The following is a 23,387-nucleotide window of genomic DNA, read 5'->3' as shown; positions in this document are numbered from 1 at the left end:
AAGCCAGAATGACTGTTTAGCATTTCACGTTACATTTTACAGCTGACATCATACAAGAAAGATTTTAAATTAACCACATCCACCCTAGAATACCCTGTTGCTAGGTGACCTGACAATAAAATGACTGACTTTGGGATGATGGGCGGGGTCACCTTCATGAATATTTATAGTGAACTGTCTGACGATTGGTTCCTGTTTGTTAAGATTAAGAATGGAGCATCTAAATCTCACTAGTGAAATTACTTCAGCCTCCAAAGACTGACATGATATCATTACACAAAGAGTGCATGTGTGTACTAAAAATGTCAGAACAGCCTGAACTGAAATCAATTGTCTGTTTTCATTTGTCTGTTTTTCGCAAGGTCAAAGAAAATAAAGCAGGAACACATATCTGCAGTGCAGGCTATACTTTAGCTTATGCGCACCTTATCCAATCCTTCAGGCTTCTTCATACTTCAGCGCTTGGGTTATCAAACACCTTGATATAATTATACTGCAAATAAAAGAGTCTTAGTGGCACATTTAAATGAATTCCTTCAGGGTAAAAGTAACAACAAAGTCTTTCACTTTGGAGAGCTTATTCTATATATGGAGTGATTTGGAGATGGAATCTAGAGAATATGATTATTTATTTAAGTAACAGTTTTTGTTTGCTAGTAATGTTCTGGAATAGTGCTCTTAAAAAATTTATTGGCATGCTTCAATGGAGAACCTGTAGCATCCATGGAAGCTTGTATAAAAGGTTCTTTAGTGAGTAGAAAAGGGCATATAAGAACTGTCCTCTTCATGGTTTTTGTAGAACCCAAATGATTATTCTTGTGGAAATTACTGCAGGTTTTCTTTTTAGAGTGTACCAATGGTAATTTAATACTGCGATCCTCTTGTGCTCTTTCATCATATTTTTGAGCAAAAAAAAAAAAATTGTTGTGTTTAATAATTTTTTTACTTAATCGGGATGAAAACACACACACACACACACTCACACAAAACCATGGACATAATCTGAAAAGTTTAAATGGTCCTAAATTGTACAGTGACTTCCTTGTGACTATATAAAAATGACAGCATTGAAAGCAAATGTGAAACAAATTTCATCTGGTGAAAACGTTTTGTATACTGCAGCCCAAACAAAATCTTACTGAAACCTAATTATTTAGATATTAACTTGAAATTTGGAACACAGCTTGTTTAACTGGCTTTGATTTCTCACAGTTTAGACTAAAACATGTTTTGGAAAATATATATTTTTAGGCTAGATAACATTTTGAAAATAGTTATTTATATGTCACTCTTTTTCTAATTAACAAATATTATATTGTCCCCTTTTTGGCATTTAGATCGAACTGACAGGAAGCGAAGTGGGAGAGAGGAAAGGTCTTCGAACTCAGGACACCTATAGTCAATGGTGCGCTGCCCAACATGGCTATTCTGTGCCAAATTAAAATAGTATGTTTTATGCATTTTCCATAGTAACCTAAAGTTAATATAACTTTTTTTAATGTCACTTTTTAACTTCAACAAATTTTCTAGTGTCTTATTTAAAAGAAATAAAACTGATATGTGCTTCAAAGCATTAATATTTAGGACAGTTTAATAAAAAAAAATCTATAGCATATAGCATCCTTTTTTTTTTACCCGCCATGCGATGGGCACTAGATGTTTAAATTGGTCTAAATATCATTATATTGTTTAATAATTTTCTGACTTTTCCCATAATAAATATGTGCATCCTCAAATAATGACGCAAGAAGAAAAATCTTACTGTAATAATTATGCAGACTGCAGGTCTGCAGGCTGGGAAATGGCAAGTGTTCTGGATTATATGCCACGGCTGCAGACCCCACAGCTGTTGACACAACAGTCCCAGATGGTTTTGATTTGCAGCTTGGTTCATTGTGACAGCTCTGGCTTTGGATGGCCTTTTGAGTCAAGGTGCAACACATGCAGCATTTTCAAATACTGTCAGTACAGGCATGGCTCACCAAAGAGCCTTCTGGATAAACAGCAGGTGAATTTTCCCAGAGGAGCGGGGAGACTAAAAGGGTCTAAAGGGAAAACTTTAATAAACAGGACAAAAATTAAACGAATAATATTTTTAATGATCTAATAACTGACTAAGAATTTTTCTGTTCAAAAAGTAACCAGCAGATAAAGTATCAAAAATGTTTCAAATTAAAAGATATTATAATTTAACTTTAAATGCATATGGGTTGATTGAATTTTCTTTTGTGATGTGTGTGGTGTGAACGAAATACTTTTAACTACTGTTTTACATGCGTTTGAAGACACTGAGCATCAGTTACTGGATGTCAGTAATATTGCATCCAATAGGGATAATCTAATTATAACCTGACTAATAGGTCAATTTAAATCACCACTGTGACTTTAAATCCATTGTGTAACGATCTACTGTACTATCGCTCACTGACACGGTAGTAACCGAGTGACGCCTACCGTTCCACTGCGCGCGCTCTCATATCAACACAAAGCTCTGGAGCTGCTCCTGATAGTGTCCAGTACAAACCAAAACGAGGATTTCAAGCTTCGCAAGTAGTTTAAAAATCGGGAAATGGACCAGAAAGACACAGAAATGAACGAAAAAGGAGTTTCTTCTTCTACCAGTGGAGTTGTTGTTCAAGTCAGAGAGAAGAAAGGAGCTTTACGCGCTGCCATCCCCTATATGCCTTTCCCAGTAGCTGTCATCTGCCTGTTCCTCAACACATTTGTGCCCGGACTGGGTGAGTACAACGAGGCGATTCGCTCCAGTTACACACAACCACCTGACCTGCGAGAAATAACACTGTTCTTACACCCGAAATAATCGACATTCCATCAACAAGTTCTTTCAGTGCGCGCTTTAAGTCATTTAAATTTGCTTTGAATAAGCTATAGGCTACTTATACAGTTTAAATATACATGCTTGCAATTATTTTTTTATAGGCTACTTTGCAATTGCGATTTGAATGTCTAAATATTTTGATTAACGATTATTGTATGTTTTCATTAATTGAATCCATTCATGCAATTCTTAATTCGTTTTTGTTAAAATTTTTTTGTGATGTTTCTGTTAATGGGTCAATGACATAACGTTAATTTTTTTGTACGTGTCTATTACTTTACACAGCCAAAACAGACAAATGCTGTTCATACAGACAAATGGATCCACCTACAATGAACAAGTTCTCAATTTCTGAATTAAAATCTATTTTTATGTGTTTGTGGGGCATGAAGTCAAACGTGTGGGTTGTACAATGAAGAAAAAGTCTCGTCAAAAGGCTGAAAATCTCAACAAGATGACCCTTGAGTAGGTTGGCCAACCTTGTGTTATTATTGCTTTGGAAATTAAATACTGAATATGTTTTGTTTTTATGAAAGTGGTACAAGCAACATGTAGAAAGCCATATTGTTGTTATGTGACAAAAAAAAAACATAATCAGGAAATTATATAATGATTAGTTCAAGTTGTCATATGGTAAAACCCAAAGTAAATTATATAATAGGCCTATTTTGGCTTGTGATTTAAAAATGCATGATTTTTGTGAAAACAAAGTATTAAATTAATATGCTTACACTGTAGTCAAGTATAAGAGGTATGTTGTACTTCATGGTCATTTTTGTTAGAAATTATTTTTAAATATGAATTAAATGATTATATTTCTAACAGCCAGGAACATGTGTTTAATACAGATAATTTTTATAATCATAAAACAACATTATTTTTTATCGACCCATACAGAACCAAAACACACTTGGAGTATCTGGACACGATCAGGATCAGATCCTGTTTCTCGCTGACATTTAGGTCAGGATTCAATATGAGCTGTTTTTATTTCAGATCATGTCCAATTTTTGAAGTGTGGTAACAGATCCATCACGTGCATCCGAGAACATACCAGAACAGATAATCAAGATGATCATAAATAATTGCATCCACTCCGTTACCCCTGATTGATAACTTGACCTTTTCTGCTTCCTAGCCGGTCCGTTCATCCATCTCGATATTGTCATTTCCAACTTGATTCTCAATCATGTTAGTTCGGTCTAAGTAATTGCTAATCTCTGGTATCTGGTCATGTGTGTGATCAGCTTTTGCGATCATTTTCTTTCATCCAACATTGCTTTTTCTTAATTGCCAATAGATTGTGCCAAGATGTCTGTCTTCAAAGACCAGATGGGTTGTTTTATTTTCTCTTTAAGAATTCTAGTACCACTGCATTAGACAGACACATTTAAAGCATCACTTTGTAGCTTGCAGCTTTCAAAGTATAAAAGCACACATGGCAGATGAATATTGATCTCCCTTATGTCTAATAAGGCTGAAGGCTTTGTAAAAAGCTAGTAGTAGTAATAAAAGGATCACACTCCTGGTTATTTTGCACCTGAGTCACTGCTTATATAAGTGAATTGTCTTGATAGGTGGCCTTTTATGGATAATGCAGTACATCTGATATCTCTTTTTTTAACCCCACAGATATGGATTAACCCTTTTTGTTAACACAGATTTTACAAATTGATTAGATTTCAATTCACAAGCTTCTCTACTTGAATCAGATTTCAGTTTGTTTGGATATATTTATTAAATTGATTGAGTTGTGTACAAATATAGATTTTTTTTTTTTAATCTTTTTTTTTCTACTTCTAGTTGTGGTAAAATCGCAACATTTAAACTGTGGTTGTCCTATGACAAATTTATTAAAACTTGCAATAAAAGAGATGCCAATAACAGGTTAGTGTATTAAGTGTCTTCTCTGAGGTAAATGTAGCATGACACATTTTTACGAACTGTTTTTTTGACCACTTTTTGTATTTAAAACAAAATGAGTGAATACATGAGACATAATACATTTCAGTAAGTTGTATTGTTTTTTATCATGCTTTCTGAAGTTCATTCATGTTTATTTTATACTATAGCTAGTAGTTAAAAGAAAGAGATGATTGGTTAATCTCTGCACTGCCAATTGAACCCAGGTGTTAAATTATGTCACATTAAATTGATATCGGTGCTTCAAAATGTCAGTCAATTAATGGTGCAGTAAGCAATTTCTGAGAAACGCTTTTGAAAGTGAATGAGACCAAGTGCCAAAACACACTTGTACCCAATCACCAGTAAGTACATGGCATGTTTGTGAATTTGGGGGCAGATATATCAACACATGATCCTTTTTAAGTAGGGGCATGCTTGTTTTGTTGATTTAAAAAACCAACAGTTTTCTTAGAAACTTACTGCACATTTAAAAACTAGTAATCAATATTGTCAAGCCAGCCCTACTTTTACCAGGGCATGAGAAATATTCAGCTCTTCTACGGCATTTTTGACCAGACGTATGCATCCAGGACATTTGCAGAGCTTGGAATCCATCTCTGACAGTTGCAGTTAGATTGAACATACAGTAATCAACCCGGTGACCGCATCACTCAGCCACTTGTGGCCCTCTGGTGTTTATGTCAATAATGGTTTCATCCATCAGGATACCACTATCGGACTTGTGCCTCAACTCATTTAATCTTGCAGTCCACTTCATCATAGCCTTTCCTCCTCAAGTTTCGGCCAGTCCCTCTGGAGTCTGGAGGACATGGAGTGCTTTTGGAGGACGCAAGCGTTCAGTATGAATCAGTGCATATGCTGTATAAATACTTACAGAACGAACATGCATTCTGCAGGCACTAATGTGCCTGTCTTGTATCATCTGTGCATGTGGGCATAGTTTACTGAGCTCCTGTCTGCTGCACAAGTGCTCATACATAAACTAGAGCGGAATATTATGACAAGAGAGCCCATGTTTGGAAGACGATGATACAAGGGAAAATGCCAAGAGCCAAATGGGGCTCTCTTGAGCACATAGTCTGTGCTCGGGTTGTCTGAGACCATTACCACTCTAGTTAGTGAGTCATGCTTGACAACCTGCTCTCCTCACCTTTAATTTCCTATTCTTTTGCAGGCATGTGTTGGGTGCCAGATGAGTTTAGATTCAAATCATCAAATCATGCATATTTTCATGTGCACAAATTGAGGGTCTTATTAATATATTTCATGTCCAAACAATGAAATTGCGGTGTTGTATTAAACAGTTCTTTGACGCTAATAATGCAATAAGCATACTTTTAATTAAGTTGCTTCAGACTGTGACTGTGACTAAACTAACCCGTCCACACGGAGATGGACCTTACCCCAATCCAATCTTTTTTTTCCTTGTCTCAAGAAATATCCGTGTCCACACGAAACCGCAAAATGATGTAGTATACATGCCAGACCAGTATGTGGTGCTGTTATTCTGCCACAGAGATACACTAAAAACTGAGAAGAAGACTTGGATTATGCTCATAAACCTTGCGCGTGGTACACAAACGAACATGGAACAATACATTTATTAATCTGTGTTAATGTTAGTTAATAAAAAGACAATCGTTCAGTGTTTGTTCATGTTTTTGTTGCTGTTACGTGACGTAGAGGTGTCTGACTAGGGGGGAGACGTGGGCTGATGACGTCATCGTTTCAGAAAATATACGGATTAGCCGTCCAGACGAAAACGCAAAGACGGCTTTTTCAAATTTATCCACACTGGGACCCGGTTTCAAAAAATAGCGGTTTCACCTTACGAAAACGCCGGATCCGTGTGGACGAAACGCCTATACGATAAAAAATGTATGCTTATTCACAGAAACGCGCCTCCTAGAAATTTTACTTAAAACAGCAAAGTTTGCATGGATGGATGGATAGATATTTTATCATAGTTAATAAATGATCTTTTGTTGACCTTGATGGAAAAACGCTTCACTTCCCATAATGCATTACCTGTGCTGAATCACTCTGAGCTGCAATTTAGTAAATCCGTCTGGTTTTAAACAATTTTTCCTATCCAACACTGCAGATTTAAAATTAAATTGTGACAATGGACTCCTGACTTGCATTTTTTTACACTTTTTTTCTTTGTGTGTTCAGCCATTCTGAAAATCTGTGGCATCAAAATTATTTTGACAGTTGGATTCACAGCTGTTTTAATGTTAGGCTTGCATGCTTATTTGCACCATTTGTTCAGGCATACTAGAAAAATCTTGTTTTAATTCAGGCTTTGTGTGGCCAAATATGTAGCCTTTTTACAAATATATTTGGTTTAGAAGTAATAAGATATGGATAGAATTTCATCCAAAGAAAGTAGTTTCTCAAGGTCTAAAAGTGGAAAACTGTTGACTTCTCATCTTGACCTGATCTGAATCTAAATGGGAAGTCTTTTCACATGGGAAAAAAAAGAAAGACATTTTGTGGTGAGCATGAAGATTTCTGTCATTTAATACATCCAAGGGAAGGATAATAAAGTGCTAAAAGCTTTCCAAAAATAGATGGAAATGTATAGTGAAAATCATATAAAACCCTTGTTTGAAATGGACTGTACTTTAAGCCTAAAATTTGAGTATCATTTAAAATGTGAGTGTTAAAGTGCAAAGAAATGACAAAGGTCGACCACTTCAATTGCATTTAGCTTCAGAAACACAGCTAAAACTGAATGTCCTGAATAATTTATTCTAGAAATAATGGCTTTTTAATTTTTTTTGCTTTAATTTTCTAATTTCCACAAGATATTTTTACCCAACCAGGAATGTACAGTAAATGACATTAACCAGAGATCTGAAAATGACAGAAGTGTTTTCAGTGATTACCCTGCTGATCTTGGTTGGTTTGCTGATCTTCTACTGGTTAAGCTGGTGGGCCAGTTTAGGTGCAGACCACCTGGTTTAAACTATTTTCTCAGCAGGACAATTTGAGTGATTTGTGTTGCTCATGCCTATGCTATCCCAACACTCTTTGAATTGAACCTATCGCTCTAGCCCTGGTGCTCTTCTAGTTTCCATGACAGCAGATGCTAGCAGAAGCCTGCCTGCCTGTCTCCTCTAAGATTGAAAGAGATAGATAAGCAAGCAAATGAATTCATTCCAAGGGGGTTCTTCAAAGTGCACTTAAACGGGCAAAAAAATTTATGTTATCGTTATAGATTGCATTACTTCTTTTAGACCTTTAATAATAAGTTAAAAGCTTCTTTTAAGCTTTTCATAAAGCAAACAATTACAGAGGAAAAACAGACATGCAGAGAAGCCTGTTACTGTCAGGTAGAGGATTCTTCTATGCGACCTTACGTCTTCTTTTATTTTTATTATATTCATTTATTTTTATTTATTTATTAATATATATTTTCTATATACATTTTGAAAACATTTATAACGATTCAAAAATATTATCACTTACCATCATTTGGATACATAACATTAAAATAAAGAAAAATTGAAAACACTTTTAAATTGTAATAATATTTCACCATGTAACTTTTTTTTTCTAAACGTAACTTTTTTTTTCTAAACAAGTAAAGCATTCTTGATAACCATAAAATAAGAATACATAAAAAAATGTGACAGACCCCTAACTTTTGAATGGTAGTCTGTCTCTTAGTTCAGTTCTCTGTTACCATGATACTTCATATGCAAATACAATGCTTATTTTACATATTGCTGTTTACATGCACTGTAGTAGGGAAGTATGTGCATATTTGGACAATGTTAGATTTGAACTAGACAGCCAGACTCAAAAAACCTTCCCAGTTTTGTGTAAAATATGCATCAGATAGTCAGTTAACGGACTGTAGGCGGACAGAGGACATGTCTTATAAGGCTGAGACACAACATAAAAAAAAAGGAAAAGAAGAAAAACAAATAGGAAACTAATGTCTCTTGGAAGTGCAGTGAAAGAAACCATGGGACATCTCAGACAAAAGTATGAGATTTATTTTATTAAATTGCAGCTGATAGATTCAGTTCAGTTATTATATTATACATGATTACCAGAATGAGGGCACAGTTGGTGTTTTTGTGACAATAGTTCACTTAGAGAGCAGAAAAATGGCTTTCAGCTTAACATTTTTGGCAGCAGATAGAAGACAACTGAGCGCTGTAACTTCTAATTTTATACAGACGTTCTCTTCACTCACAAAATGAGATGAATGAGATAACATCATTCAGAGACTGTTATTGGTCTCATTTTGAATAGGGCTACGCTGTCAGTAGAGACACCCGATAATTACACTGTTGCTCTTGCTTCAGATTACCTAAGATTTGCAGTGTGATTAATGGCCGAGAGTATATTAGCAATAAACAGCAAACCCAGTGAACAGAAAAAAATAGATTGTAAGATTTGGCAATAAAGCACAAGTTCATCGCAGTTTAACTTTTGGGAAGTTTTGGGCAGTTTAACTTTTGGGATTTCATATCACAAATTGTTCTAGCATGTTTTCTCATTTCTGATCTTCTCAAGGCCCAGTCACGTGAAATTGTCCCTTAAAGTCTGCATTAAATGGGCAGTACTGGTGCTGTGAGCCTCATAAAAGAGAGTGTTAACCCAAATGACTCTCTCTGCGGAAGGGATTGAAGAGCCAGTAAATGACTGATGAGTAATCAGCTTCTCACAGAATGGCTGAAAACTGTGATGGCTGCAGGGCGTCAGACTGACTTTGTCGCTTCTCCTCTCAAGCTGTCTTGGCTCTCATCCTTGAGCTGTTATAAATAGAGGCCGCAGAGCTGTTGTGGAATTTTCAATTTCCGGAATAGTCGCTGTGCATGTTTCCTAGGCCTACCTTGAGGCTAATCCTTCACCTCGCTTTCAGAATGACTCTATAATACATCAAGCTCTCGGGCATAGTTTACTCACCTGTGCACCAAACACTGCGTGTGTAACGTTAAATGTTAGAGAGGTGCTATATGAACTCTGCTTAGTTTTTATCACTTAGCTTTATCACATATTCCTGTGGCTCAGTGGTAGAGCATACTACTGGCTTAATCAAAATTGTAAAATATTATTAGTTAGTTGTAAAGTATTATTAGTTCATCCAAAAATGAAAATTAAGCCATAAATTACACACCCTGAAGTCATACTAGGTGTATCTGACTTTCTTCTTTCAGAAGAATTCAGTTTGAGTTATTAAAAAAAATTGGCTTTGATCTTTCAAGCTGTTTGTTGCCACTCAGCGGTTGTTGCACTGCATCGATTCATGAGAAGTTTAATAAAAAGCTTATCCATTAAAAAAACGTGTCTCACATGTTGTAAACAAATGACGTATGATGTGAACACTTTTATTGGCATCAGTGGTTCCATGAAGAACCTTTACCATCCATGGAAAACTTCTATTGCACAAAAGTTTCTTCACAGAGCAAAAACGGTTCTCTAATACCTTTTTGGAATTTATATTTTTAAAAGCATAGGTCTTCATGAAATGTTTGTTCCTTATTGCTAAAAATCAATATCTCTATGGAGATTTTGAATAGAATTATAACCTCTATAACCCTACTCTTGTGCTCTATTTAAATCTGAGAGAGGAGAGCGTGTTGAAATCTCTCTTTTGTTAGACTTAAGGTCATTCTTTGTCTCTCCAGTTTTATGCAATGGCTTGCCAAACCATGCTGTCTGACTTAAAGAAACTCAATCAATATGTGCAATCAACAAGTAAAGAGTCTATGAACGACTTCCTGAAACTGAATGGTGCATCCACTAGCTTCCAGTCTGAAGAGGGTGAACAATGGGAGAGAAGATAACTGATTTTCATTCCTTGCAGCTCCTAGGATCACCACGACTATTTATATCAAATGTGCTTACAGTATGTATGTTTAAAACATTAAAACATCTTAGAGCGTAAAAAAAAAACTACACTGGCACCTGAGAACTTCCACACATGTTCTCCTAGCAATGTTTGTCTCTCTCAGTAGAAAGGGAACTGAAAAGGATAATTAAACTCCCCCACTCTGAGGGAAGGCTGAGGGAAATTATAGTGATTGTGAGCCTAATATGCAGGGACTAGGACCCCTCACCACCCTACTGTATCTTATCTTCAAGCATCCCTTCTTCACAGAGTGTGAATGTGTGCATGTCTCTGTTGAATAGTTATGACGTGCGATGTGGCCTCTAAATTATATGTGTGCCATATGCAAGCAGACATTTGCCTGGGTATCCTGTGCTTAATTCAGTTTGACAGGCAGAAGCATTGTTGACAGCCTGATGCTAGATCACACAGCTGATTTGACCTGCAAGTGTGTGTGTGTTTAATAATATGGTGGAGTGGGGGTCCTCACGTCATTCAGTTTAATTAGAGTGCTACAAACACTCAAGGCTCTGTTTGTCACTAAGACCTGAGCAGTCTTTACTCAGCCTTGCAGACTGAAAGCATAGCATAGCTATCTATATGTCAGTTTTAAATTATATTTAATATATAACACATATTGAATTTCAATTTATACTGTATACACTGCCATTCAAAATCTGGGTTACAAAACATATATACTGTATGTTCAAAAAAATGCTTATGCATATCTTCTCCTCAAGTCTAGGGACTATCAGCATTTCCTACACTCATTCTATAATTCCTTGCTGTCTGCTTTTGGGGGAAGTACAGTGAATGTATTGTTTGTATAACGGCCGTGGGAATAAAAAGCTGTGAAAAGTGATGTTTTCCCTTCTCTACTTGGAAAGCCCCTTCCGGATGATAAACTTAAGAGGTTCTATCCCAGTCCTTCTCAATAACAGCCAAGCATTTTATAGTGGCAGACCATACTGTTAACTAAAGAACAGGCTGTATCCGGGGTGAATAAAGTACATTTCTCATAATGAGGAGGCTCATCAGTTTTGTGTGCTATGCTAATGTTCAGCCGCTGTCCTCCCTATTAGAATCTATTATTGTGATAACACTAATGAGATGCTAAGCTGTGCTTGGCAGCATAGTGCTGTCTGCTTGCTCACACTCCTTCAGTGTGAATTATGCTTATCGGCCTTACAAAAATGGAAAGCTATTCATAACCTAATTGCCCTGGAATGAGGGGGATAGAAAAAAATAAATATCTGTCTTGGCGAGTTACAGTACTATGTTGGTTAAAGTTCCCAAAAGTTTCCAAATGAGACTCTTCTTCAGACTAGTCCTGCAGATCTGCGGATAGATCAGAACAGCATAACACATACTTAAATACTGAAAATATCTCCTTGGAATTGCTTTGTGTCCAGATTTAAAAGCAGAGTGTTCTGCTCTTTAAAGTGAACATGAAAGGAATATCTTCATATCTTAAATAACATGCAACAAATGTTTATTTGTCTTTGCAAAAAAACAACAACAACATATTTGTGATTTGTAAATAATCCATATGACTTATTATTCAATGATAATCTTTTAAGCACAGAACAAACATTAACTTCAACCAAGACCGCGGATGTAATAGAAGCTGACACTGACTGCTCCTAAAATCACCATGTTAATTTATATTCAAGCTCCTCTGTTAATATTTTATGCCATAATTATGTCTCAGACCTTATTGTAATGTATGGTATTATTCACACTATGATGAATGATATCATTAGTGTGCGGTTTTAAGATTAGATCAAGACTTGCGTCATATTGCATTTGTTAACTATTTTAACCACAGAAGAGGATCATATTTATATATATCCCATGTTGACGGCATCTCGCTTTATTTTTGTGACAGGTACATTCATCTCAGCCTTCACGGTTCTGTGCGGAGCGAGGACAGATCTTCCCGACAGACACATGTGCTGCGTTTTCTGGCTGAACATCGCAGCCGCCTTCATCCAGATCGTCACTGCCATTGTCATGGTGGGCTGGATCATGAGCATATTCTGGGGAATGGACATGGTCATTCTTGCAAGTGAGTATTCCTCCATAAAACCACTACAAGCACCTTTTTCAATTAGGAAATATTTTTGGTTGTTTCGGTAGCCCCGCGAAAACCTGTGTCCATTGTTTGTCCTGAAACTGCCCACTGTTCTTGAGAAACCATGCATTATGTTGAATAAGAATGAATATGTAAAAAAAAAAATATATATATATATATATATATATATATATATATATATATATATATATATATATATTGCCTAAATATCATATTTTTTTCATTTAGTACTCCCCTGTAGAAGCTGCAGAAGATATTTACATGTTTCCCAGAAGACAAAATAAGCTAAATTTACCCTTATCTTCAAATTCAAAAGGTTTTCACCCCCCGGTTCTTAATGCATCTTAATGCATTCTTAATGTTTTTTCTTCTAGGAATAGGAGATCTGTTTTTAATGATCTCTAGCAAAACTAGAACAAACTGTACATTGAAAGGGAAAAATATATATAATGTCTTTACTTACCCTCATGTTGTTCCAAAACTTTCCAATTTCTTCCTTTCTTCTGTCAAACACAAAAATATATAAAAAAGTATATTTTGGGTTGTTTTTGTCTATACAATTAGGAATAATAATATCAAGTGTTGTTTTGGACTTTCATCATATAGGCAAAAACTGCTGAAACGTCCTTCCAAATATCTTCTTTTGTGATTGTTCTGCAGTAGAAAGAAAATCAGACAGGTTTGGAACAACAACGTGAGCGTGAGTAAATGATGACAGAATTTTCATTTTTGGGTGAACTATCCCTTTCACATGCGTGGTAAGTGTAGAAGATGACAGGATTTCAGCGGTCAACCTGCTGTGGGCCATAGTCAGCTCCGTTCATGTTCAACCTGACATCTTTCTCTCTTCTTCTAATATCACCTCCTCCTTCCAGGGCTGTAGAAGGTGCCAGAATCCTTTGAACAATGACTATTAGAGCGGTCTGCTGGTAGGAGTGGATTGAAAGCCCTGCAGTAATTGTTCTGTGTAGGCGGACGAAGCAAATCACAGAACTTCGTCACATGTTTTTACTGTGGAATGTTCATACTGTCATTGAACATTTAAACATATTATTTAAAATTCTAATCATTTATTTATTTATTTATTTCGCTATTTTACAACCTTTTGGATCAAAAGTTTCTGAAGGTAAGTGAACCAAATATTTGACTTTTATCTTGTCACTAATTATACTCAGACCTGTCTCAAATATAAAAAAAAAACATAGCCTGCAAACATTGGCCATGCACATACTACATACTGTACACTGCAAAAAAATGGTTATATATGCAAAATTGTCTTAATTTAATTTGGAGGCAGCAAATGCTATATAAAATAGCATAAAAATATAATTTTATTATTACTTTCTTTCACAGGCATGAGGATGTTTGTCATGAAGATATTTTGTAAATTTCCTACGATAGAAATATCAAAACTTAATTTTTTATTAGGCCTATATAATATGCATTGCTAAAAATGTACTTTGGACAACTTTAAAGGCGATTTTCTCAATATATAGATTTTTTGCACCCTCAGATTCCAGATCAAATTCAAATATCTCAACCAAATATTGTCCTATGCTAGCAAACCATATATCAATGGAAAGCTTATTTATTCAGCTTTCAGGTGTATAATGATGTATTAATCTGAGTTCCAAAAAATGTACCCTTATGGCTGGTTTTGTGGTCCAAGGTCACATATTATTATAAAGAAAATGCAGAGTTATATTTATATTTTAAGAATTATAATTATATTTGAATAAATTTTTAAATGTAATTTATTCCTTTATACTGTTTCTTTCTTGGCCAAACTAAAATTAATTACATTATCCTGATTTTCCTTTGATACTGCATCTAAATTTAAAACTTATGGTCACAGAAAAGTATAGCACAAAATGATACATTCCGATGAGAAAACTGAATGAAATTAATAACAAGTGACAAAATGTCTAAGAGCTATGTTTTAATTAAATTTGAACTGTATAAAATGATTTCTTTCATTGAGCTTGTTGTAGTGCATTCCAAGATTGACTTTTCCACCAATGCATGAAATTTTGCCTTAAAATATGGCTTAAACTTAGCATAATTAAGTTTATACATTTACGTACATTTTATATGTTCATAGACATGAGACACCAAAATCTCTCTATGCCAATTTTTTTACAGAATGATAATTTAGGGGATTCATTCTTGCATTTAAATGTTGATTGTCAAATAATTTTAACACTTATGAAATATTACACTAATGAAAGTGTTAGATGCAAACACAATTATTTGATACAGGTCTGCTGTCCACACAGCTTGGTCACTCATCTCAGCCCATCATCACTACCATTGCTGCAAGCTCGGCTTCTCCCATTCTGTTTATTCTGATCCATCTCGGATAATGTGCCTCCCACCATCTGCCATCTGCCAGTCTCCTCTCAGTCTGTTTGATCCACTCTTTGTCCATTAAATGCCAGTAGAACCATAGAGCTCATTAGAAAAGAAGCTTTGCAAAAGTGTGACTTCATACAGAGACTGTGACGATGCACCACTAACTCCTTCAGTTGCACGCTGAGCCCTTTGACAAGATCTTTCAGCAGCCTTGCCTTTGTGGCTCGCCGCCTTGGAAGACCATTTAAAGTAATAGTGGCCCTCAAAAATCATAATCCAGACCTGCATGGTTTTTCTTTCTTTCTTGAAACACAAAAGGTGATTTTATGAGCCATTCATACCAGTTTTGTGAACTGGATCTACTGATTCATTAATACAAAATTTCATTAGGCTAAAAAGAAAGTCATTTGGGTTTGGAATGCAATGAATATTAACAAATACTAACGAACAGTTGTTCATTTTTGTGTGAACTATCCCTTTAACTACTATATTTGCCTTAAAGTTTGCAGTAGAGTTTACTAAATGGCTGGCATGCTATAAAGAAAGGGCTTGATAGTTGAAGCTTGGGTCTTGATCTTTTGAAAGCTTTAATGCATTGAGTCATCTGCATTTAAACCTGTTATAATGCAATGCTTTAAGAAGGTCATGAGTCATCAATCTATTCCCATTCTACATCTCATTAGAAATACTGCAAGAAAAAGTCAAAACCTGTGCATTTCAGTGCACAGATAGGAGCCAGTGTTGTAAAATGTAAACCCCACTGGCATTTTCTAGGTGATATATATGAAAACCAAGTGGTAGCATTGTTGGCGAGGGGCTGTTTATTATTTTTTTTATATATTTATGTATGCTGAGGATGCTTTAAAACCTTCTTTAGGCTTCTTTCTGTAAAAAAATGTTGTTTGGTCATTTGGTTTATAGACTTTATTTAACGACACAGAAAACATTCAAAGTAATAAAATAATTAATCAAGTAAATAATAGTTTTATTCAAATACTATTATTTTTTTATTAAATATTTTTATTCAGCTTTATTTTATGCAGTTTTAGTGCGTTTTTACATTTTAAATTATTTTATTTCAGTTAGTTGCCAAGGCAAAATTTTTCATCAAAATTCAATTAATGTTCATTTTCTATTTTTAAGTTGTATTTAATTTCAGCTTTATTTTAATTAACTTCTTTTTTCAAATAACAGTTCACAAAAAAAATTGTCATCCTCAACCTTCCAAACCTGCTGTTATAATACAGTGACAGGAGGCTCCAAAAAAGACAAATCATGCATTACGCAAGTCATAAAATTATATTTAACAAGGCTACACAACCAGCATTTATTCAACGTTAAACTCGGTTTGCCATACCTTTGGGGTTAGTATTATTTATTTATTGGAAACAAATGAATACTTTTATTCAGCAAGGATGCAGGTGAAGGATGAAGTTTCAAAAGATTTATATATCAAAAACATCAAAGTATCCTACAAGGTAAAAATTATGGTTTGCATAAAAATATTGAGCAACACAACTGTCTTCAACATTAATAATAAGAATAATTTTTCTTGTGCAATCAGCATATTAGAATGATTTCTGAAGTATCATGTCACACTAAACAGCTGTTGTAAGTTCAGAAATTTAGAAATTAAAACTATTTTACATATTTCAAAAATGATTTGAAATAATTTGACAGTTTTTACTGTATTTTAAGCAAATAAATGCAGCCTTGGTGAGCATACAGTAGGAGACATTGAAAACATTGACCCCTGTAGTGTATACATACAGTATAGCTGTCTTGTGAACGCTGATGCTCTTTTCCTTTAGGCTACAGGGAGCAGGCCGCCCCTCAGCAGCTCTGATTGCCGTCCTCCAAACCTAATCCTGAATGTGCGCCTTTCTCCCGTGCTGTCTGGCCAACACGTATGGGAGCTTTGAGATGACCCCACGTGGCCTGGGAGATCCAGGGGCTGACCACATGATTCTCAGCCCAACTCCTGCTACTTCCTGTCAGGTACTGCGTCAAGGGCACCTGACTGTTGAGGGACAGCAGAAGAGCATGAACATTCTGTCAATATCACTAAAAATTGTCCAAACGTGCGAACCGTCTATGTGCCGAACACATCCTATACCTGTCAGGGAAAATCGATCTTAATCATACTCTACTCTGTAGTCTTAATGTATTAAGCTGACCAATATACACTATGGACATTTGAGTTTGTAAAATAACTATATTTGTTAAAAAGCTTTGAGGTATCTGATGAAGTAGCTGAAAGAACCTGCATTATTAACTCGCCCTCATGCCTCTTCATTTTTGGGTGAACTACTCCTATTTTGTTTCCCACAGAGAACTATGAATATATATAACACTGTATATTTTAATGTCATGTGCATTACAGTGTCTCCAGTATTTCTTTATAGTGTGCTGTGTTTTTATTACTCATATTAAGCCTTATAAAAGAGAAAGTGTGTATTTATGTGAATTTATAAAACATACTGTACATTGTATTCTGCAAAAAAATACATCACCTGTTATTGTTAATCTCTATTAGTCTTAAATATCCAGAGACCATCAGCCAAAAACATAACCTTTTTGCCCAGTAATTATCTGTTGTTGAGTAAAACAGCCAAGTATTGGTGAATCATGGTAGGCCAGTTGCCATAGTGACTGGCCACTTTAATCAACCCATGCATAGGGTATGAAATAACGTAATTAAGTGCAAGTTATTTTTATGTGACTGATAAAGAGTAAGGCACGGAGAACAGTAAAAACACTATGATTTAAGACTGACATTGAAAAATGAACCACCAATCGCAAATGACTGCAGCAACTGAGTAAGCAGAATTTGTGCTCTTGCTGAGTGAGTTTACAATATATTTGGAAAAATTCAAGCCCAGATATGAGGTACTCTGAACTGGTTTCTAATATTTAACTCACACTGAAGATTTTTAAATCTGGTTGAGTCTCTTTTTTGGATGTTATTAATGGATATTTGCTGGTCTCTGGTGTGAATGTGTGCTGTGAATGTGTTTGTTTTGGACTTGTTGTAAATATGGACAAAAAGTGAAATAGTCATGTAAATTTGTGTGCTGTTGTGTTAAGTGCTGCCTTTTAAATACAAACAACATAATCCAGTGCTAAGTCCAAAGGCATAAATATAGTACAGCCAAACATATGTTACCAAGCAGACTTACACAATGATGCTGTCACATCTCCAGAAATGTCAGAGGTGCCATATCCAATAAATTCTGCTTTCAAAAAGTGACACGGTGTCTTGTTTTGTTTTCTAATTACAAATTAAGAAATGCACACATCCAAAAGCTACTCATCTGTCAGCATGATCAAAATTCAAAGCAGTGTTTGATTTTCAGCAATTTTGCGATACTCAAAATCCTGCTAAATAGGAGTGTGGATTCTTAATTTTTTTAAATATTTTATTTATATCATGTTTTAATTATTATGTAGCTCGGCTTGACAGCAGTGTTATTTTAGTATCATTGAGTACTATAGTTTTTATTCATTTTTTTTAATTGTTTCTATTTTTCTATAATTTTTATAAATTTTGTTGTGTTTCTGTCATTTTTATTATTAGTTTTTTTTATTTTTTAAGTTTTAGTTTTAGCTATTTTACATCAAGTTAGATCAGTCAAGAATCATGAAATTTTGGTATTGAGTAAACCGTGTTACTGAAAAGTGTGAGGGATCAGAACAAACAAGCTTTAATGATTTTTCGCACTATTTGTTTTGGCTGGTTTAATTCCTTCTTTGCATTGGGTTTTAGGAACATAGAACTGGATGTACTTGATAAAAAAATACAGTAAACAGTCATATTGTGAATTATTTATTTATTTTATATTTATGAAGTAATATTTTTGTATGGCAAGATATCCAATTTGGATTTTGATAAAATATGTCATTTTCCCTTTGTGCAGTAGAGCACTTTAGATAACAGCACATAAAACCTGTGCCCCTAAAATCTCTTCCTACCTCTTATAGTGTTTCTGGCTCTAGGGTTATCTCTGTCTCTGTTTCCAAAGCATAATCGTTTGCCTCCAAATAAGGCTGTTCCTCGTGCAGTTCATCATAGGCTTTTTCCCTGCATTCCTCTAGTCTCACTGCTTTTTCTCGTCTCTCGTGCTAAAACCAACCAAAGGCACCGTGAATAGTTTCAGTAAACAATTTAATGTTATGTGTACAGCCGTGCTTGTAAAACCAAACACTTTCATGATCTACATGCCAAACAAACTGTTCTGTACCATGAACACTCTTGTGAACCATACTGAGAGCTGGTTTACAGCTGAGGAGAGATGGGTAAATAGAGAGATTCTGAGGTTTAAGCTAATGTACACCGAGAACATATGCTGCACGACTGGCCTCTATCTATATGGACATCTTTAGTCACTCCCTGTCCACATCCACTGTTCCGAGAAAACCACTGTGGGGCCAAAAAAGGTGTCAAGCCTGATTGAGCAATCAGCTGCACTAAGACTAGGCTCATTTATGTCATAGATGTCATGCTCTTCATGTAGTAGACATCCTGCATCACCCAAACAAATGGGACTGAATATGTCACTGCTCAATTACCCTTTCTAAACATTTTTCATTGCTATAAAAAAAGTTTTAACATTTAAACATTTCTCATTGCCAGAAAATGTCACGACATTTGAATAAACTACTTTCTGCTCCTATTGGACTGTCAGCAGAAATTCAACATTACAGTGCAACATAACCTAAAAAGAACAATTTTTTGTGCCATTGTTAAAACTAGTCTGAAAGCCACCGTGTGCCTAATGCATTCATATTTGCTCACAATTATAAACAATTTTGCATGTTTAATGAACCTATTGTGTTATATTGTTGTACCTCTATTGTTGAAAGAAAAAGGTTATTCCTTGAAGAGCCAGCAGATGGTGCACTTGGGTTAATTCATTCTACATTTGCCCACTTAATAACAAAAAGAAAAGAAAAACTCAAAACAGCTGTGATAATATTATATAATGCATAACAATTCATATTATTTTATACAATAAAAAATAATAGTGAACTTTCCATCTAGTTTCTTCCTATCCTCACACAGAATGCACCCGCACATATGCTAATAATTAGCCTAATTTTGATCAATCTCTAAGTAGGCTACCACGCAAGTCGGCAAAACAAAAATTGAAATGCCAAAATTTAGAAATTGCTGTTTATGTACACTGTTTATGTACACTGTTGTTCCTGTTATCAATTGCTGTTTATGTAGTTCCCTATTTCGCATCTAGATCGGTATTTGCTCATGATGTTAGGTTTGTGAAATCAAAACAGATGACATCATGCCGGACGTCAAAACGTGAAATCTGTCTTTTATTCCCACCAGACTGTCTTGGCTGCAGAAGAATACAGCAGATGCAATTCCCACTGATGTCTGTATCTGCTATGAGATCACAAATGTAAGCAAACATTACACAGCTCCATAGAGGAAAATAAACTAAAATAAATATACATCATAGTATTTTTAAACACGACTACACTTAAATATAGGCCTACTTAAAATATAAATACACTGTTGGTTAAATAAAACATCCAAATGTAACACTTTTTTGACAAAAATATGATTTTGTTTTAATATATCACAGTAGGCTATATAATAAATTAGGATAATACTTAGTTTGCTTAAGACCCGCTGGAATAATTGCTTCTGATTGGTCAATCGCCGTATTCAGCGAAAATCTCCGCTCGTCCAGGAAAGCAATAATCTTTGAGGAAACTCCGCGATCCAGCGCTGTTTTTTCCTTTCAAAGTAAATTCAAATAACTGTATGGCGCCATCTATCGCCTCAAATGGTAACTGCCGGGATTCAGAATGGTACCAATACTCAACATGGCCTTGGATTGTTGTGAAAAAAAATGATCGCTTTGATTGACTGCTAAACTTAGTCTCAGTCTCAAGAAAACAACAACACTGAATAAGATACAGGTAAGACAAACAAATAGCTAGACGATAGAGAAGTTAACAGAGGATGACATGTAACTTGAATAAGCATTCGTCTGTGGCCCAAACTGATTGCTATCTCATGAGTATTGGGCTATTTTCACTTATAGCCTATTATAATTCATCTGTATAATAATTTGTCAGATGAGCCTATAGCCTATAGACAAATATTTTATTTTAAATTAATTTGAATATTATTAGTAAAGCCTGTGTGTGTGTGACTGTGTGTGTGTGTGTTTGTGTGTTTCACATTCTATTGATTAGTCCAAGATGTAGAATCAATTAAATCTCTTTATTGATTTGCCTCATTTTCTGTGTATTAGTCATCATGATTAGATGCAAGATGAATGCAAATTTGATCTAAAGATTAAATGCTAGTTAATGCAAGTTAAACCTTATCAGTATTTAGTTCTTCCAGACAGGGAATCGATACTCTTTCTGAATTTAGAATTAAGATTTGCCAAATCTCTGTCTCTCCTGAGCTTTGCACATTCCTCTGAGCAGCTGCTCTGTGACTTGTATGACTCAATATATATATATACATATTTTTTAGCTCTGTGCTTTCTAATGAAAGTGTTTTGTGGGTAGAATATCTCTCTGGGTCAAGGACGTCATACATTTTTGAATTTTCATTAGTATAGTTGTGTGTGAGGCTGGTGGGTGGTTGGCTTCCTGACTCTTGAATATGGCCTCACTCCAAGCTCCCTGCTCCTCAGGCTAATATTTCTGAGGTTCATTGCCAGCGGTGTGACTCAGTCCGATTATGACTAAATAAGGAAGTCCAGTTTATTTGCGAGCAGAAAATAAAAGTTAAGCTTTTTAATCTTCACTATTTATACCGTCAGATAAAAATAGTTTTATTTGTTCACCCTCTGCTGCACCATAGGCTAATAGCCTACATCTCATCAGTTCAGGATAGATGGATGCCAAAAATATGTAACCACTGTACAGACTGCTGGTCTGAATTACTGACTGTTTTCAGTGTCTCAATGTCAAGAGGAAGTAATTTTGGGAAAAAAAAATGGATAAGGTTATTAGACCAGGGGTGGTTCTAGGGTGAGTGGAGATCCGGGGCTTAGCCCAGAAAAAATCCATGTATGTGACTTATTATTTTAATAAATCAGAAAGATTTACCCTGTTTAAAACAAAAACAATAAAAACAAAAACAATGTAAAAAAATGTTTATTTAAAGTAGCTATTGAGGAAAATACATTTGATTTTTGCAAACAAAAATTAAGAATTGCAAAACAAATGAAACAGCGTGAAAGCAATGATTTTGCAATACATATTTTCCATGGTCATATCTAATAATTTATTTGCAACGATGCTTTTATTTTGCGTGTCAGTCTAGTTTGAGCTTGCCATAGCATTTTTCCTTTGCGCTTCACTTTTCTTCACGTCTCTCTTTGTGGCACTGTTTTGACCATAGACAGTAAAAGAAATGGACACAGCGACCCCATTGGAACTCAATTGAGACAAATGAAGCCCAGTTTTAGCGTTTTTAGCACTTCCGTTTCTGACGAGCAGACTCAAACGAAGCTTGACGAAGTCAGCAACCTCTCTGCCAGATGTAAATCTTCTAAGTGGCTGTGCGTGCAAACTGCCATTGTTAATCTTGCAGAGACGGCGAGCTTGAGCGGGGAGTTCTTTGTCTTGAGTGAGCAGGAGTAAGTATTCTGATTAATTATTTTGTATAGTATTTTAAAATGTAACGCCAGTACGCCATATTAAGTTAATTGCCTGCGAGCTTCTCCTCCTGTCTGTACGGTAATGCGACAGAGAGACGAGTGGTTATGACGCAATCGTTAGCCTATTTTTTACAAAAACTGTTTATACGGGGCCATAATGTAACATAGAAGGTAATGGAGCCCTTTATACATTGTCGTGTAACTTTAGAAATAAATAATGGACAAACGGAGTCTTTAAACGCCTCAGATGTAAAGTTATTCGCTGTCAAAGTGACGCCAAAATGAATGGGAGTCAATGGGAATGCTAACGCAAGTGAAGTTCTGCTAAAAGATGGCAGCCCCCACCCGACTTCAACTTCCGGTCGAGTTCCTTGCCCCTTGGTTTTGACGTGGGGGCGAAGTCAATAGACGGGGGCGTGTAAAACATGCCTCCATGGAAGTGACGTCATCGGCCCGAGACGCAGCTCACTGATCCAGGTCAGTGAGTACGTAGCGGGACCGCGAATCATTTGAGTCAACTTGGGGATCGCGAATCATTTGAATAAGTTCGGGAGTTCGTAGCGGGATCGCGAATCACTTGAGTCAGTTTGGGGATCACAAATCGTTTGAAGCAGTTCGGGAGTTCGTAGCGGGATCGCGAATCATTTGAGTCAGTTCGGGGGTCGCAAATCATTTGAA

The 23,387-nt window shown here is 35.6% G+C and overlaps 1 protein-coding gene across 2 annotated transcripts; it reads left to right on the top strand.

Moving 5' to 3' along the window:
- The first annotated feature begins 2,469 nt into the window (after positions 1 to 2,469).
- On the top strand, positions 2,470 to 18,312 carry LOC113076611 (protein stum homolog). 2 transcript variants are annotated; one of them, XM_026249301.1, is made up of 4 exons: positions 2,470 to 2,738; positions 12,505 to 12,684; positions 13,829 to 13,837; positions 16,875 to 18,312. In XM_026249301.1, exons 1-4 carry the CDS (start codon positions 2,570 to 2,572, stop codon positions 16,907 to 16,909), a joined length of 393 nt encoding a protein of 130 aa, XP_026105086.1. In that variant the 5' UTR covers positions 2,470 to 2,569; the 3' UTR covers positions 16,910 to 18,312. The 2 variants fall into 2 exon arrangements, with proteins under 2 accessions (XP_026105086.1, XP_026105087.1); XM_026249302.1 differs by lacking the exon at positions 13,829 to 13,837.
- The last annotated feature ends 5,075 nt before the right edge of the window (positions 18,313 to 23,387 follow it).

Source organism: Carassius auratus, unplaced genomic scaffold (assembly GCF_003368295.1).
Source record: "Carassius auratus strain Wakin unplaced genomic scaffold, ASM336829v1 scaf_tig00020817, whole genome shotgun sequence".
Classification (NCBI taxonomy): domain Eukaryota; kingdom Metazoa; phylum Chordata; class Actinopteri; order Cypriniformes; family Cyprinidae; genus Carassius; species Carassius auratus.
Note: the sequence above shows the minus strand (reverse complement) of the source record. Positions and strands in the feature narration are given on the sequence as shown.